The 17629-nt window shown below is 39.8% G+C and overlaps 1 protein-coding gene across 6 annotated transcripts in view; it reads right to left on the bottom strand.

Moving 5' to 3' along the window:
- The window catches only part of ect2 (epithelial cell transforming 2), a 57546-nt gene that overhangs the window by 16774 nt on the left and 23143 nt on the right, over positions 1–17629 (bottom strand). For all 6 annotated transcript variants that reach the window (XM_042416460.1, XM_042416463.1, XM_042416464.1 and 3 more), the window contains 10 exons: positions 14959–15083; positions 12608–12727; positions 12424–12492; positions 11751–11861; positions 10268–10364; positions 9890–9971; positions 7741–7819; positions 7474–7593; positions 5541–5679; positions 1426–1580 (listed from right to left, as the gene is read on the bottom strand). In XM_042416460.1, coding sequence (XP_042272394.1) covers positions 1426–1580; positions 5541–5679; positions 7474–7593; positions 7741–7819; positions 9890–9971; positions 10268–10364; positions 11751–11861; positions 12424–12492; positions 12608–12727; positions 14959–15083 — 1097 coding nt within the window. The remainder of the gene's footprint in view (positions 1–1425; positions 1581–5540; positions 5680–7473; positions 7594–7740; positions 7820–9889; positions 9972–10267; positions 10365–11750; positions 11862–12423; positions 12493–12607; positions 12728–14958; positions 15084–17629) is intronic.

Here is a 17629-nt window from a genome sequence, read left to right as displayed (position 1 = left end):
TTGACGATATCTGTTTTTTTTTCATTCTCTCAAAAAAATCCCATGAAAAGATTGAAACCGACAGTGGATTGATCTACTAACAAGTATGATCTGATATGTCTTATTCCTCTGTGTCACAGAGCTCAACTGTTAAAAACACATCAATGAACCACACTCTTGCACTGACAGTCCCACACACACCGTCCTGCTAGATTCATCCGCTGCTGAAAATAGTCCCCAACAAATGCAGTATTTCCTCCTGTTTGAGTGACATTTGCTAAAATCTATAGTAACCAGCTGTTTTAGGACATTACTGAGCCTGTTTTAAAAACTAAATCTACTAGTTTGGTTACTACTTATTTCCTTGATTCAGTGACAGTAACTGCCTAATTTATATTTTCCCCACACAAATAATTCCACCTCACTCACACACACACACACACACACACACACACACACACACACACACACACACATATCCCACCTCTGACATAAATAATACATATGCAAAGAAATTGAGTGATTGAAAGTGTGATTGAGACTACCTACTACAGTGGTTTACAGTGTCGATCACTGTTAGTGTTTGGGGCAAATTTACATCCTCCCTACCACTAATTCACACCCCATTGGCTCTCTCTATTGCCTTTACCAAAGCCTTGCTAAGCAAACTGTTGAAACAAGTCCAGCTCTGAACCAGCGCCTCAGCCTTCAGTGAAGGTGAAGACTCTGCAGTGTAGTTCCATACACTTGACTGATAAAGCAGAGAATTACACTGAATTCATTCAAGTTCAAGTTTCACCTCTGTCTGTCTGTACATATGCAGGCTCCCTTCTCTTGATTGTCCAAGCGTATGAAATTTCTATTCCTCCCTCTTACTTTCTATCTTTTTGTTTCTTCTCTCACTCTGCATTTTGGTGAGTTAAATGATGTTTAAATGTCATTATCACTGAATTGAGTTTCATTTCAGATAGATACATTTGTTCAACAAAGCTGGGCAGCGTCCACACTGCGTCCAACTTGACCTTGGAATCAGTAGTTGACAAAAACGTTTGCTGGTTAAGATCATGTGAGAAGACCAAAAGTTTTAGAACAGCTACTGGGAGGAATTTTTTTTATTTTTACAGTGATGTATTTTGCTCTGGATGTCTGTAGCTGCACATTTTTCTAGGCTTACAATTCCAAATTTGACCACAGCACCAAACTTGTGATCATAGCACTTTTCCTTGGGCTTGAGGATGGTGAAGAGACTGGGACCAATGTGTGTTTTAGAGTTGAAAAAAGTTAGATATATTCAGTCAGTCAGTGTAAACTGCTGTTGAGGAAGTCAGAGCCATCACAGTTCCCCCCCCCCCACTTGCTGATCTGTCAAACTATCTACTTTGTTTTCTGTGTGTGTGTGTGTGTGTGTGTGTGTGTGTGTGTGTGTGTGTGTGTGGGTCTTCTCACCGCGTCAGCCTTGCAGATGGTGTTGGCGACGTGGCGGCAAAGTGTTCGCAGCCAGGCGCTTTTAACCGTTTCCTCTCCGGCCAGTTGGAAGCTGAACAACAAGTTCTCCTGTTCAGTCGGAGGGCGAACGACCAAGGCGAATGCATTCACACATTCTGGAGGGAAGGAAGCAGGCAAGAGAGGACAGACAGTGATAGACAGAGAGAGGGAGGAGAAATGATAAAGACAAACAAAAAGAAGGAGGGAACGAAGGGATGAGGGGGATTGGCCAGTTGAGAGATGGAGATGAATAGAACGGGAGAGAAAAGGATGAGGATAATAGAGGAAGTATGTTGGACGGGGACAAAGGGAAGAGAAACAGATGGGAAGACAAGAGCAGACAGAAGTGGTGGAAGACAAATCAACTTTAATCATTAATCAATCATTACTTTTTTGTCTCTAAACAATGTGTTCTCATATGAAAATACAGGGGTGGACAAAATAAAGGAAACACCAAACTATTTTGTTTATTCCTGTTAGCTTGATATACTGCATCCTGGAATGTGGGGTGCTGGAGCGGTCTTTAAGCAGGACAAACTCCAGGACTTAGTGTATCTCTTTGTCCAATAAACATTTAGTGATGTTTAATCCTCCTGATTATGAGTGCCATAAAAAGATCTCACCCTGTTGTTCATAAAAATTATTTTTCTTTTTATTCTTTACTGTCTGTATGACATGGCCATCACAAAATATAATTTCCACTTCACATCTTTTAGCTCCTCTTTGTCGTTCACTCTTAAACCTGAATAAAAGTTCATTACCGTTTTTACTCCAAACTATATTGGCATTTTCTTGTTGGTTATTTAATTTCCCCTTTTCACTATTTCTGACATAGTTAGTTCCCCGTGAATTGCAGAATTTCATGATAACAATGGAATCAACTGTTTAATGTAAAATATCATGGAATTTGCCAAAATGTGGATGCAATTTATCCCTTCCATTATAAGATTTAGGTGCAGCACCTAGCATTTTTTTTCACAGCACCTAAGCCAAATGACCAGAAAAAAATAAACAGACAAAAAAAAAACAAAAAAACCTATACTGCGAGTCTCTACTGCGTTTAGGTGACATTTACAGATGCACTGCTTCTGTCCTCTGCTGTCTGTGTTGGAGTTTTGACCAAGGGCAGGTATCAGCTTCTACACACACACACACACACACACACACACACACACACACACACACACACACACACACACACACACACACACACACACACACACACACACACACACACACACACACACACACACACACACACACACACACACCAGAGTGTGAAGTGAAAGATAAAGTTTTACTCCAGTTGAGGATAACTACGCTCGTTACTGAAAGTGCAAGAAAAGCTTTGCGAGTAAAAAGCCAATGAGAGTAATTTATCAAAACACCTGTTCAACAAGCATAAACATGTAGAAAAGGGATATTTTCAACTGCTTTCTCTGTAGGGAATTGTTATGAACAAGCTAAAATGAAAGCAGTCTGTATGCAGCCTAACAGTTTAGCTTAGTTTGCCACGAAATATTAAACTGTGTCAAAGTCTTGTAAACTTAGCTACTGGCTGAGACAGCAGCCCCCCCCCCTCTTCAAACCAGCCTCTCCTCCCCAGAGGGAGGAGGACAGATCGGGAGGACTGATACTGACTGATGTCTGTGTTCTTCATTCTTTCTAAACTTCACTCACTATTTTGATGATGGGAATATTATTAGGGCCCGAGCACCTAGCAGTGCTGATTTTGCATGCCTTGTATTTTAACAAACTCCTCCTACAGAATTCATCATAACGACTTCAAAATCAGTGTGTGTCATCTAGACTAGTTTGTGATCAAAATCTTGAGTTTTCACTGAATGCCTTTGCCATGGCGACGTGTCAAACTCTGACGTTTCGCCATGAAGCAGGAAGTTGCTGTAGCTTGAATGTATATTTTCCAACCTGCACCAAATTTCTCACGCTTGATAAGAACCCTGTCCTGAACACATCTACATGTCAATATTGAGTCATAGTCATAGCGCCACGTACTGACAACAGGAAGTCAGCCGTATATAACAAACATCATCTGATGCACATGAAATTTTCAAGGTGTGGTCTACAGTTGATATACAGCAACATGAGGTTTACTTAATGGGTGTTCTCTAGCACCACATAGTGGATACAGGAAATGATATTTAACTCCTTCATGCAATGTTCTGAACACATCTGCATGCCTGCAATAAAAGCCCTTCCACTGCACCCCGACGTGCGCAAGGGTGCGAGGGCCCTATCATCGCTGCTTGCAGCTTTAATTCATTTTATTGACATTTTTGATTTGTTTCCAGTGAGATATTATTGAGTTTATATAGTGACTTTGCTGTTGTAAACTTTACTGTTGATACCGTAGAAATAATATTTAAGTTATATTTAAAATATAAATCACTTCTAATCCTGTTCTGAATTTATACTTAAAATATTATTCAAAAAGCCCCAGTTCTTTAGTAATGAAAAAGAAGCAGTGAGAGTATGAACCGGACTGATAAGGGTATGGATAAAATCCTAACACACTCATCCCTACAGCTGGTTGGTGGCTTCGCCCTGACTTTGGGAGGATGAGCAAATCGCTGCTCAAATCCCCTCACTATAAGCCTCGCTTTGCCAGTGTTATTTTGTGATTATTGTTTCTTATGGCACACAGTGAGATCACTCACAAAAATGTGAAGGATTACTTCAAGCAATAGCACTCTGACTTCTTCATGCTGACGTCTGAGTGTCCTGTGTATTGAAGCACTTTCTCTGATTAAAAAATAGTGCAATGTTGTGTTGCATCATTACACATTCATTGATATAAATTAATTTCATTCAATGTGTGATTCAATTTTGAATACTTTCTTATCAAATTGTTGACATTGTATCCATCCACCACGTGATTAGACACTCTGATGACAAAATGTGCTTAAATCATAAAGCACAGAATTCAGAAAAATTAAAACGCAAACATGGAATTTGGGGGAAAAAAACAGGATCTAGGAAAAATTAAAACGGATTTCATAACATATATCATAGTAAAATAATGTGATAGCAGCACTCGTCTTCAAATAAGCAGATGGCTATACATTTAAGATACAGCGTGTTGAAACTTAATGAAAACACTGATATATTTTCTGACTTCTCTACCCTGCCCATGGCACTCAGTCCAAAGCTTAATGGTTCCCACAAAGGGCGCTTTTTTTTTTTTTTTTTTTTTTAAAGCTCAGCGATTTCCTAAAACAGCTGGTCACTGTAGTTTTAGTAGGTTTTCATGTTACTCAAACAGGAAGAAATAGCACATTTGTTGGGAACTATTTTCAGATGGCAATGATGCACATTTGGTGGTCTAGTGAGTATTTCTAGCAGCAGGACAGTGTGTGTGGGTATAATATAAATATAGTATAGATATAGATACACCAGGCTTTGGATACACAGACAATACTTGTTAGAAGATCAATTCATTGTTGGTTTGGGTTGTTTCATGAGATCAGTTAACAGTAAGAAAAGTATAGAACATTGTGTGCCAATAGCTGTTCATTTACTGATATTATTCTAAAAGCAAAACTAACAGCATGGTGTAAACTAAATATGTGCTGTAGGAACATTTCAGTCCAACAGGCAGAGAGCTTTTCTGTCTGTATGAAAGACAGAAATGTTTCAATATAAAACAGGAACTGGATCTCACTTTACCACTTTGTATTCTGTTGCGATGGAGGTTATCAGTAGTTTCACGTTTTTGTATCTCAAAAAAATAAAGGATATACACAAAAAATACCTTCAGTTCTTGCTTCTTTTTTCACTATATAAGCGGATTTTAGAATTAGACGGCTTAGTAAAAGTACATTTTTACTTCACTAACTGACAGAAGATGTGCAATCTGTACTATAAACATTTTATTTGACTTCTATCTTTGGTTTGTCATGTTATTCTTTCTAACAGACACTCTAAAAGGGTGTTTTTACCACCTTTGTGTATTGCAAAATACATATAGCAGATTCAGGAAGAAACAGGGAAAGTGCTAAGCAGTGACTTCATGAGATCATGTTTGCAGTGTGTGCATGTTGTTGTTGTTGTGTTACCCTCTGTGTCCTGCAGGTCCAGCACTCTTCGTATCTGGGACAGCGGCATCAGTGCAATGTGTTTGAGCGGGGGCGGTGGTCTCGTCTGTCCCAGCGGACTCTTAAACGTATTGATCACTTTGTGTCGCTTTCTGGCAATCTGCACACAAACACACACACACACACAAAAGCAAAATATGATGGCAACTTTGGAAGTAAATGTAAAGAAAGGCAATTTCTAAATAACGTCCTGTACGTGTACAAGTCTGTGTGTCCTTGCAATTCAGTGTGGGTGCATTTTGCAGTGTGTGTGTGGGGTGAGCTGCTAACGGTTACTTGGCAATAAATCAATGAGGCCTTCATAGAGGTAAACGATGCAACTCATTAACGTCACATTAATTAGAAGCTGAGAAAGACGATAGAGGAAGAAAGAGAGAGAGGGAGGAATAGAGAGATGTGGGAGAGGATAAGATAGGACACTACATCACAGGTCATTGTTACTTTGACTGTGTGGGTGAAGAGGGTGAGTGTGATTATATGAATGCAAGAGTTAATCAATGATTAGTGATGATGAAGGGGAGTAGTGAGGCCACCCACTCAAACACAACATTCATTCAAGGATACACATAGAAGTACATGGTATGCTGTCAGGAATACATGTGTGTCTGTCTGGCTGTTCACCACACACACATACACACACACACAAGGCTCATTAGGAGGCATCGCTGACGCTCCTGAATCAGCGCAGCCACCCACCTGTCTGTTTCTTGCCCTGTTCTTATGCTGTCCCTTTGCTAATTCTCACACACACACACACACACACACACACACACACACACACACACACACACACACACACACACACACACACACACACACACAGTGTCTGCAAATGATAAGACCACACACATGAATTGATCACATACTTAATCTTGCTACTCAGCAAAAGGCCCCTTCCCTCCTAACCACTGCTGTGCACATGAATCCCAGCATGTATTTAAGAACACACTGAGATCCAGACTGAGCCTCCTTTAACAAACAAGGTACAGAGGAAGAAACACGCAGGAGATAGAGGTATTCAGGGAGATATTTTCCTAACATCACTAGTTAAAGGACAGTTAAAAATTGTGAAAATAGAAAGGCCTTCTAGCTGATGCAACAACTTATTGTGCTTCTAAATATACATAATGTGGTAAAACTTGGTCAAACCACACTAAATTCTAAATTTCACACATATAGATCTAAATTCATCGTGATTTGAACCTACAAATGTCATCCTGCTGCCACCGACCATCATTCAAGACTCAAACGTCACCTGAAGAATTTGAGAAAAAGGTGCAACCTCATGCAAATGGCACACTGGAGCCGCCCAAATCACGTGTTTTGTTGACTCCAGAGACTGGAGCACAGTTGTTCTTTACTTTGACTCAACTACATGTAAGTGCTTCATTGAAAAGGAGAAAACAGCTAGATTGCTTGGCAACACACTGTTCAAAAAATAAACTACTTCATGAAACACCAGTGTAGTGGCAAGTATACTCATCATGGAGAGTACTTCTCAGCCTGTGAAAACAATTAAATAAGGTCTGTGGCTCTGACAGGAGCTTTGTTAAGTCTGACAAAATGACCCTGAGTATGAAAGATGAAAGATGAAAGATGGGGGCGTTAAACAGGTAGGGAAGGTGTCGTAGGATCCAGTATTGTTGAAGCTCGACCTGTACGAGGGATTAAAAGTCAGGATGTCTCGTCCTGTGCTGCTTCAATTTTTAATCACTCTCTAAATTCATCTTTCACAATATTACTTGCTGAATTGCTGCAGTAACTGTTTCAAAGTATGGTCAGGGCTGTAGGTTAACACTCAGATTAGACTATGGTTAGACAGGTAAATTAGATTGCACAGAACACATCTGTGGAAGATGGTCAAAGGTTTAGTAGCGTGCATGTGCATTCTCACCTCAAGGCAGTCATTGAAGAGGAAGAGTGTGACATGTTCACCACGGTCACATGGCTGGTCTCCCAGAGCGATTGTTTCTACTCGGTAAACCAGACTGCGATGGGAGGACAGCAGGTTGGCCTGCAGAGAAGAGGAAGCATAGGAATGGAAGAAAAAGATGTGAAATTAAAAATCAATAAAAGTTTCATCCGGGATGACATGAATAAAATTGTAGCACTTGGTCTACGCAACAACAGACATGCAAACAATAACAATGTTTAAACTTACAGGACAGCCGTCAACTTCATAAACCACGTCAAAGATCTGCTTCTGGCCCTCGGTCTTCCTCTTGTCCTCGTTGATGTGACTGGTGGGGAGGATGGGGGAAAGGAAATTAAATTCATATATAATTACATTATTGCTCGTCTCAGTGTTTAAAAAACAATCTACAAATTGATAAGTTGATGAGGACATGTGGCTTATTTCTATTTGACATAGTAAATTGAATATCCTTTGGATTTGAAGTGTTGGTCAGCAGTTTAAAGACTGGGAAATTGTGATTGGAATTTGAAACTATTTTCCAACCTTTTACAGGATAGTCAATATTTGTAAGTAAAATTGACAGAAGAATTGTGAGCGATCTAATTTCTCTAATAGTGTTTATTTACCAAATAAGAACTAATAACCGTCTTTTAAAAACATAATTAAAAACAAATCTAACTATCTCATATCCTGATATTGACCCTTGATTACTCATGATAAAACAAAGTGAGATCAGATGGAAAATGGTAAAAGAAAGGAGAATATTAACAGTCAGCACTATTTGACGTCCCCATCCTCTTACAGAGTAAAAAAGGAAACACAGGGGACAAGTTATTAAGTACCAATTTTGGATCAGCATGGCAAAGTTTCTTGTAATGTATTATCGTAGAGACGTCCCACCTTGCTTGAAATAAAGAGTGTCAGAAAAAATGACCACATTTTTATGAGAGAGGTTAAGCTCCAGATAAAAAGGAGTAGGACCACGAGTTTAAGAAGTGAGCCTACTGTTGAGACCATCATCTAGTAACCAAGTTGATCACAGATTGAGGCGCCTTGGTTTCTGTCTGATTAAGCTCTGCAGGTGATATTGATTGATCTATTACATTTTATGTTTGCTTTGCAGCAGCTGTTGATTAATCAGAGCAGCATGTCTCAAAGTTGAGGGAAAAAACAACAAGTGGGAAAATTAGAGGCAGGCAGGTGGGGAGGTAAGAGATGTCTGACCTGCACTGCACCAGGCTCGAGTTAGTTTAATCAGCAGCTGGATACAGGTTTTTACCCAACAGAGTGTGCTTGTATCAGTAGCTCTGTGTTGTTTGCATAAATGACTGTGATCAGTTTGAGAGTTAATTTAACAGAGCAGCAGTTAGGACGGGCAATCACTAATTTCTTGGCGGAAACCCTGCATTTAAATGGCCAGATTGAAGTAGTGAAACAGAAGTTACAGTGTGTTTAGCTGTCAAAAACCAATCGCCCCAAAGCCTCTGTGAGTGTGTGGGTGGTGTGTATGACCTTCTCCTACTGGCTTGCTACATTTCCTGATCACATAACAAGAGATAACTCACTGTGTCTTTAAAGGATTTGACTGGCCATTTTCTGTATTTTTCTTATTGTCAACAAATCTCATGCACAGAGCCAAATTAACAACAAACTCATCCTAGTTATAAGTATTGAGTGTGTATCCAAAGTCTGATATATCATATTCCTCTGTGCCGTAGACTCCTGTTGTTGTCCAAAAACTATTAAAAACACATCAAGGAGTCACACCACTGCACTGAGTGACATGTTCCTTCATCCCTGAAGACAGTGGTTACCATAGCTTGTTTAGAAACAGCTCCAAAGAGTAATAACAGCGATAAGATTATAAATATATGTATATAAAATCTCAGAAATGAGTTCCTAGTATGGCAGACACCACTGCGCACGATTCTGTTTGCACAGCTTCACTAGCTTGTTGTGCTACATGTCACAACCTCTTGACTTTGTAATGAAGTTCTTTGAGAAATGTATAATGTAGTACAAATATAGAAAATCACCAGCCATGTCCTTTGAGTAGTGTAATAATTTACTGTATTAGTACTGTATCCTTTTTATTATCCTCTACAACTGCATGTTTCATATTGTTCATACACACAGATACTGTTAATAACATGCAGGGACACAGCTCTGAATATGACCAAAGTTTAAGAGCGTATTATCAAAAAAACAACAAAAAAATGTAGAAACATGACTTGTTTCTTGCTAAATCTTGACTCAGAAATGGTCAGTCATTACAAGTTAAACCTACATAATGTTATTAATATGATAGGAGGGTTCGCATGAGGCGGTGAAGTGATCAAACAATGTGTTGCATTATGATCATCACAATAGAAAGGGTAAGGTCGCGCCAACTCACGTCATAACTTCTTTCAGAGACTCAATTGCTTTCTCCAGGGTTATCTTGTCTGGGTTGTCATCTGACGTATGCTTCTTTATGTCTGCAATGGTGGAAGAAAGGGAAAGTTTGGTAAGAAGTAGACAAGCGGGGTGAGATGAAAATCATGTAGAGAAAGACGAGAAGAGGAGAATAGAGAGCAACAGAAATTACAGACAGGTAACAAGCAGCGATAACAGAGGAAGGAGCCAGGTGTGGAGGGAGGAAGATAAGGAAAGAAAGACGAGGAGGGAGGTAATTAGCACAAGAAATGAACTTTTCTTTTTTCTTTCTTCAAATTGTTTTAACAATGGGGGGTGTACATGAGTGTGTGTGTGTGTGTGTGTGTGTGTGTGTTACCATTAAGAAGAAGGGCCACACTCGGCAGTCTCTGTACAGGTCTGATGAGCAGCTCCACTAGTGTCTGTCTGCCACACTCTGGCTTGGCCTGGTTGATCTGTAGAGTCAAAGTGTGTTAAATGACAACAAAAAGGCAACAAAAGTCTGCACTGCATGCTGATCACCAGCTAAACTTCACTTTACAAAGTATCATTAGGGTGTGTACTTCAGAATGAACAACCCACAGTGACAAAAAGTTAACATGTTTCATGTAATGGTGGCAGCACATACATCACCAATGAAAAAATACAATAAATAACACATCACTAAACCAACCCTGCAAACAATACTGCACTACTTTTGATTTATTATGTTCAAGGGCTGGGGGATTTCACCTGAGATCATTATCACGATTAAGTGTCACAATGATCTCAATAACAATTCATGTTTAATGGTCATCTTACTCATTCTTTGTACGGAGCAATGAGAAGAAAATCATGGACTTTGTGTTTGAATCTATTGAACGTATTCGACCCTTTAGTTAAGAACCATTTTAGCTTCACATCTCTTGACTAACAATATAAAGAAATCAATTGAATAACACAATTATGGCTTATGTTATTCTATTACTGCATCTGCGGAATGTTTTACACCTTTGTATTAGACTACTGCTCGGCAAGCAAAGAGGAAACTTCATTACAGCTCAAGGGTGAAGTTGTAGCTTCAGGGTCGACCTCATCATTATACACTGCTGGTAAACAAACATCGTGAAAACAGCATTTATGTGTCACAAACTGTATCTAATCATACTGTACATTCAGGTTATATTGTCTTCAGCCAGTGTCTCTCTCTCTCACACACAAACTGAATGATCCCTAAGGAGACGCACCACTCTCTTAGCGGTGCCCTATTTTCAAACACTACATTTAGCTTTGGTTTTTTTCCTCAGCATCAGGTTCACTAAAGCCATGACCTGATCGACACTTTTTTTCAAACCAGCTCTTCATCTGAGTCCGTGCCCCCAGCTGCAGTTTTTTTTTTTTTCCATCATTTGATTGTGGTCTTTGAGTCAAAGCCACTTTCTGGCCTCACCGGGGCTTTAGGCTGAGTACTTGTAGTTATTACTGTCACCCAAACTGTGTAACAATACCAACTCAGCTTTATCTGTTCGAAATGAAGCCACATAGAAAAACTGAGTGACAGTGATTTAATGGTGTGCTCTAAGGTGCATTCACAAGGAACTTAACAGCCTGTCTGAGGGAATTAATTTACCAATCATACCAATGTGGGTTAAATCAGGTCCCTTAGAGCTTAATAATGTCAGTTTTAGTCATTTCTTGACTAATTTTTCAGCCCTATTATGATCAGTTGTGTTTTCTGGATGAAGTCTACATTTCACTGTACTGTAATTTACAGTTGGTGCGTGTTCTTATGAAATAAGTATCTGTTGTGCTCTATAAGGCAGGCAAATTCACATATACAGTACAAACTGGAAAAGTCATACCTTGAGAAAAGCGTGGAAGCGTGGCTTTTGTTTCTCACATCTAACAATGGTCTCCTTGCTCATTTCAAAAAAGTTGACAAACGGCGGGTAGGCCTTCACCAGCTCTTTAGACTGGGGAGAGAGGAAATGATTGATTGTTTTATTAAAAGTTTCACAAATACTGCAAACACAATGCCATAGCTCCATCCACATAAGCATGCAGGGCCTGATCAATGGCTTCGACCGTCTCCAGCAGTTGTTGGCAACTGCCAAAAATGACGGCTTCTGATATTTGCTTGTCAGATTAGATACTTTCCTATATAGAATATAAATCCACTTTTTACCCTGGTCGAATTCTGAAAAAGTTATCTAAACCTGAGTGTGTAATGGCAACAGCAACCTCATGCATTTACTTTCTTGTATATACAATTATAGATAGAGATAGAGATAGAGATAGAGATAGAGATACAGATACAGATAGAGATAGAGATAGAGATAGAGATAGAGATAGAGATAGAGATAGAGATAGAGATAGAGATACAGATACAGATAGAGATACAGATAGAGATAGAGATAGAGATAGAGATACAGATACAGATACAGATACAGATACAGATAGAGATACAGATAGAGATAGAGAGATAGATAGAAACATTCAACATCTGCATTCAAGTATAGAATTGTTTGTACTCACATATTTGAGGATGATGTCTCCTACGCTCTTGTCCTCTGACCAGTCTGTCAGGAGCTCCTCAAGGTCACTCTGATGAACAAACAATAACACAGAAAATCAACAAACAACAATGCCTTTTCGAAGACTACACATCACAATCATTTGTTCCACCTTGGTCTGATAGAAACTGTTGAGAGCACACTACCTTTATTCTGGTGTGAACCTCATAAATGTCTGGGATGCTACCAAATATTGTCTTAATTTCTTCTTGGGCCAGGATGGGTCCACCCACCTGCCCCTCTTTTTCCAGTGGAAGCTTGAAAAGCTGCAAATAGAAACAGACATGAGAACATGCGTGTGTCATGTGTTGTAATTTAACAACACGATGTTAGTGTCTGAGGTTACTTTTCAGACATGAAGTTAGATGTAGATATAGAGCTGCAACAATTAGTTGATTAATTATTATAATTAATATTAAATTAATAATTAGTTGTCAACTATTGAATTAATCGTCAACTATTTTGGTCCAAATGCTCTGATTCCAGCCTCTCAAATGTGAATATCTTCTGGTTTATTTAGTCTTCTATACAGTAAACTCACAATCTTTGAGGTGTGAACTGTTAGTCTGGACAAAATAAGACATTTGAGAAGATCACCTTGGACTTTAGGAACAGTGATCGCAATTTTTCACCATTTTCTGACATTTTATAGACCAAACAACTAATCGATTAATCGAGAAAATGATCAATAGACGAATCAATAATGAAAATAATTGTTAGTTGCAGCCCTATGTGTTTTTTTTTTTAAAGAAAGATTAAAGACTTAATTATTGCCTTTTGGTTCTAGGCTACTTCATTTCCATGACTTATTAGAAAACAAAGCAGGAGCAGTTAATATGACCTTATATGGACTGACAGGTAACTCATTCATTGGACAGTTTTACCAACTGTCATTCTGGGAAAAATCTAATTTTGGAGACAGAATGTCATGCAGCACTTTACTGCACCGTGAGTGTTCTTTAGTTGTAACAGAGCCCATAAAGAAATGACTGATCCTGAGCATTAATAGACTGCTTCTAGATCTCACATATCATAAACAGTGAAGAAAGGGTAGAAACAGGACAAAGTGAGGTGTTTTCCCATATTACTACAGGAGAAAATTTATTGTGTGGTGGCTACATTTCACTCACTTTTTATTGAGGAACTGCTAAAATAATCCTTTTCACTCTCTCATGTATCAAGTAAAATCATCACACATGTATGTGTTTGCTTCTCTTTTTAACCACAGCTATTAGTTGACTGGTGCTCCCAGCATGATGCACCACCTGAGTCTACTCAGGCTGACGTCCCTTTTGGATTTGTTCTGCTTTATTTGTTTTTTTTTATGCTGCTGGGTTTGGTTTTCCACCAGTAAGCTTTGGATCGTGTTCAATCTACTACAGGACTTTGAATCATATTATCTGCACTTACACTTGTAAATCAATAAAACAAAATAAGTTTTTGTTCAAGTTGATTAATGTAATTCTAACAACCAACATTTGTGGAAGAAGAAAAAAAGGCGGAGCACAATTTAACTTGAACCAAATTTCTTGCAGTCAGCCTGTGTAACTGCTGTGTCATGTTGAAAAATGAAATCCAATTAGCAGTCTACTGTCTGCTGCCCATCTGACCAGGAGTTTATACTATCTGCTTCCTCAGTAAATGGCTGTAAGATGAAAAAAAGGAAACTGCTGCACTCAGTTACAGTTAACTATGCTTGAGCTGAATTTCTGAGGTGAAAGAATGAAAATTGATTGACTAAGAAGACCTAGCATTTGCAGTAATCAACAGCACTACAACTCATGCCTGGCATGCAGTGATTACTAAGTGTGTGGATTATGGAATCAGCCTCAACTGTGTTTTCCTTTGATAAATGACATGGCGCTGCAGCTACAGGGGCATTATTAAGGTGAATTGAGCAACATGTGGTGAGAGGCACTATGAGAGACGTCCACCACACCAAGTTTGATGGACTACCCTTATACTCTCAGATTCTGTTACCCAGCCAGCTTTCTGCTTTATATGAGGAAAAGGAACAGCTAAACCCAGATGTAAACTCAGTCGAATACAACAGAGAAGACAGATTACAAGGGAGGGACATGGCAAAAATTGAGGAAAGATGTTTGAGGCAGAAAGAGAGAGAGAGACGGGGGGGGAAAGAACAAGTGAATGAAAACGGAAGCAACATCAAAATGGAGGAAGCCTAAACGAGATAGTGAAGAAAAGAAGCAAAAAGAGTGAAAGATTTTGAAGGGGAGGGAGACAGAAAGAGAAATGGTCAGGCAGGTCATTTTCTCCCTCACTGGTCAGCTGTCTGACTCTCAGCTGGGACCAACCGATAAGACAGGCCAAGTGAGAACTCACGCACACACACACACACACACACACACACACACACACACACGTTTAATGATTGTAGCTTAGCCTGAAACTGTTGTCAGGGGCAACCGACTGGCCAACCTGTGAGTGAGTCTTAGAAACATGCTCATTGTGCGAACACAGACACACACACAGCTACCTGTAGTATGGTGCTTAAAATGTCTACATAGTTGCTCTCAGTCTGATAGAGCTCCTTGGAGACCTGCCACCTGGCTGACTGCTTGGACAGAACCGGAGTCGAACTCTTGGATGGCTTCGAATTCTCTGGAGGAACAAGACAAGCAAGGAGGAAGGCAAGCTGTTAATACGGCACTAAAGCACCGATAGACACTGCCAGGTGTCTGTCCACAATGAGGAATTCTTATGAAATTAGGCCTGAATCAAAATGAAAAAATTGTACAGAATTTTCGAAATATCCAAGTAAAACCTACCGTTCAGACTACTGGTGCATGACATGCATGGTTGCCTATCTGCCCTAAAATTGCAGGTGCATGTATTTTGACACTGGGACTTGGGAAGGCCATGTATTTGCTTCACCTCAACAGATGGAAACACACCTCCTCACACACCTGTTATCATTTCTATGGAACATTACCCAAACAAAGCTACACACTACGTTTGTTTACAGGTGTGTGTGCCAAAAGCTATTTTTACACAAACAAATCTCATGTTCAAACAGGGTTTAATTTTGTCCAGTTAGTGCATTTCCATCACAATTAAAGATACAATGACATGAAAAATAAAATTTCTCAGTTCTAATCCTGTGTCCCTTTGTTAATTGTTCGTTTATCTCTCTTGTCATATGCCAAATATAAGTTTTAATATTTTTTTGAGTATTCTTTCATCAAAATCCCAGTCCAGTAAAATGGTTTCAAATGTTGATGTTGATGACTCATCTCAAACTCAGGGGCATTTACAAAAATTCATCCAATCAAATGTGACTTTGGCCAACCAGCTAACCACACCCATGACATAAAACTGCACTTGAGTGTATTGTAGTAGCTTGCAAAGCAATATGGAGATAGATAGGGGGACTTTGTTTTCATTTCAAACACAACGTGGCTGAGGTCTAATTCATTCATCTCTCCCTCGTCCTCCTCCTGATCTAACACCAGGTGAGGGAGGTGTGTGGGGTGCCGACACGAGCTAACAGTCCTCTGTAGCTCCATATTGCGCTAAACTTGCTAAACCCCGCCAACTTTGAAGCAGTCCAATCAAATGTTAAGGATTTGATTAATTGATTAAATCCCTCTTGTAACTACACCGCTCACAGTACAGAAGCTAAAGACGTTCTTACTTCCGTTTTAATGCGAGTTTAAAGACAACTAATGACTTCTACATTAACTTACATTAACCTCCTGCTAAATTTTCGAATGGTCAGTTTTCTGCCATTAGACTTTTTATGTATTCTTCAGCTGTCTGTTTCTCACATTATACACTCACCCAGCAATCCTACTTTTGTTGCCTAACGCCTGGGACACAGCCTGCGTGAACGGAACCTCTTGCTTTTCATTTTGGTGCCCATGTTAACAGATTAGAGCAGCCACACAGCCTGAGTGAGACGCGCGTGTTACGTGTGGCTGCTGTGTCGCGTCATCTAGAGATTCGGGGTCTCGCCTATTTTTTCGGCGTGATGCGTGCGGTTCTAAGCAAAAATAGAGAAAATGACCTGTTGACAATCATATTAACATCATTCCAACAAAATTACACCTTTCACTATGGTTTCAATGTCTGTATCTGTAGAATATGTCACAGACATGAAGTGTCACCACTGCGGGTCAGTCTGCATGGTGCACGCCAGGACAGGGAGCCTCTCTGGCGGGGAACTCCAGCGTGGAGAGTCGGTGACACGCAGAGCTTCTTTTCTCGACCCCTGCTCGCTTTCTGTGATATTAGTTCAAACTGGGGCTCCTGCCTGTTGTTCCACCTGCTTCCGGGCAGAGATCTGGTGTTGTTATTTTCCTTATTTGTTGTCAGTTTCCCTCCTGACAGTTTGGAGGTTTGTTTGTCAGAGGTTTGTTTAGCTCGTTTGAGGAACTTGGTGTTGTCTGGAGGGATTTTCTTCACTTGGAGCGGTGACAGCAGGGGTTTAACTGGCGGAATGATTTATATAATTAATAAAAAAAACCCGTTCTTTGTGAGGAGTGTATGTGGCTGACACAGGAGTATCCCCAACCAGACACCACCATACACACGCTTATGAACCTTTTTCTGTCTAAACTAAATATAAATGACATTTATAATGAAATGATATGAAACATGCTATTATTGATGGCCGTTATCAAAGAGCTGGCAGCAGAAGCGCCACAACAGCGACGCTGTCTGTGTGGATGCTGCAAGTGTGCGAGACGTAGCAGTTCAGCGACGCACGCGCACTGCTGAGGTTCACACAGGCTGTGTGCCCCAGGCGTAAGAAAACACTGTGTCTCTGATTACACAATGAATACATTACTAGTAACTGACTTACTGATTAACACTACAAATTGTCAGATTTCTGTGAGCACTGACAGTACGGCAGTAACAAATGTAACAATGCATTTGTCAATTTACTGTAGAGCTGAGAACTTTTTTGCCATTTATCTGATGTAAGGTGGGGAATACTTTCATGGTTATCTAATCCTTGTCATGGTGCAACACCTCCTAGTGGAAGAGGAAGAAAGGACTTAAGGCTGTTTTATTTTCAGCACCCTCTGAGTACGACAACACTTCTCCAGGTGATACTCTGCCTGCACAAGTGCACAGTCAAGCTATCTTTTACTCTACTACACTCAGTTGGCTTGAACATAATACAGTGCTTCACTAAACTGAAT

This window comes from Thunnus maccoyii, chromosome 7, assembly GCF_910596095.1.
Source record: "Thunnus maccoyii chromosome 7, fThuMac1.1, whole genome shotgun sequence".
In the NCBI taxonomy this organism is placed as follows: Eukaryota; Metazoa; Chordata; class Actinopteri; order Scombriformes; family Scombridae; genus Thunnus; species Thunnus maccoyii.
This window is presented reverse-complemented; position numbering and strand designations above follow the sequence as displayed.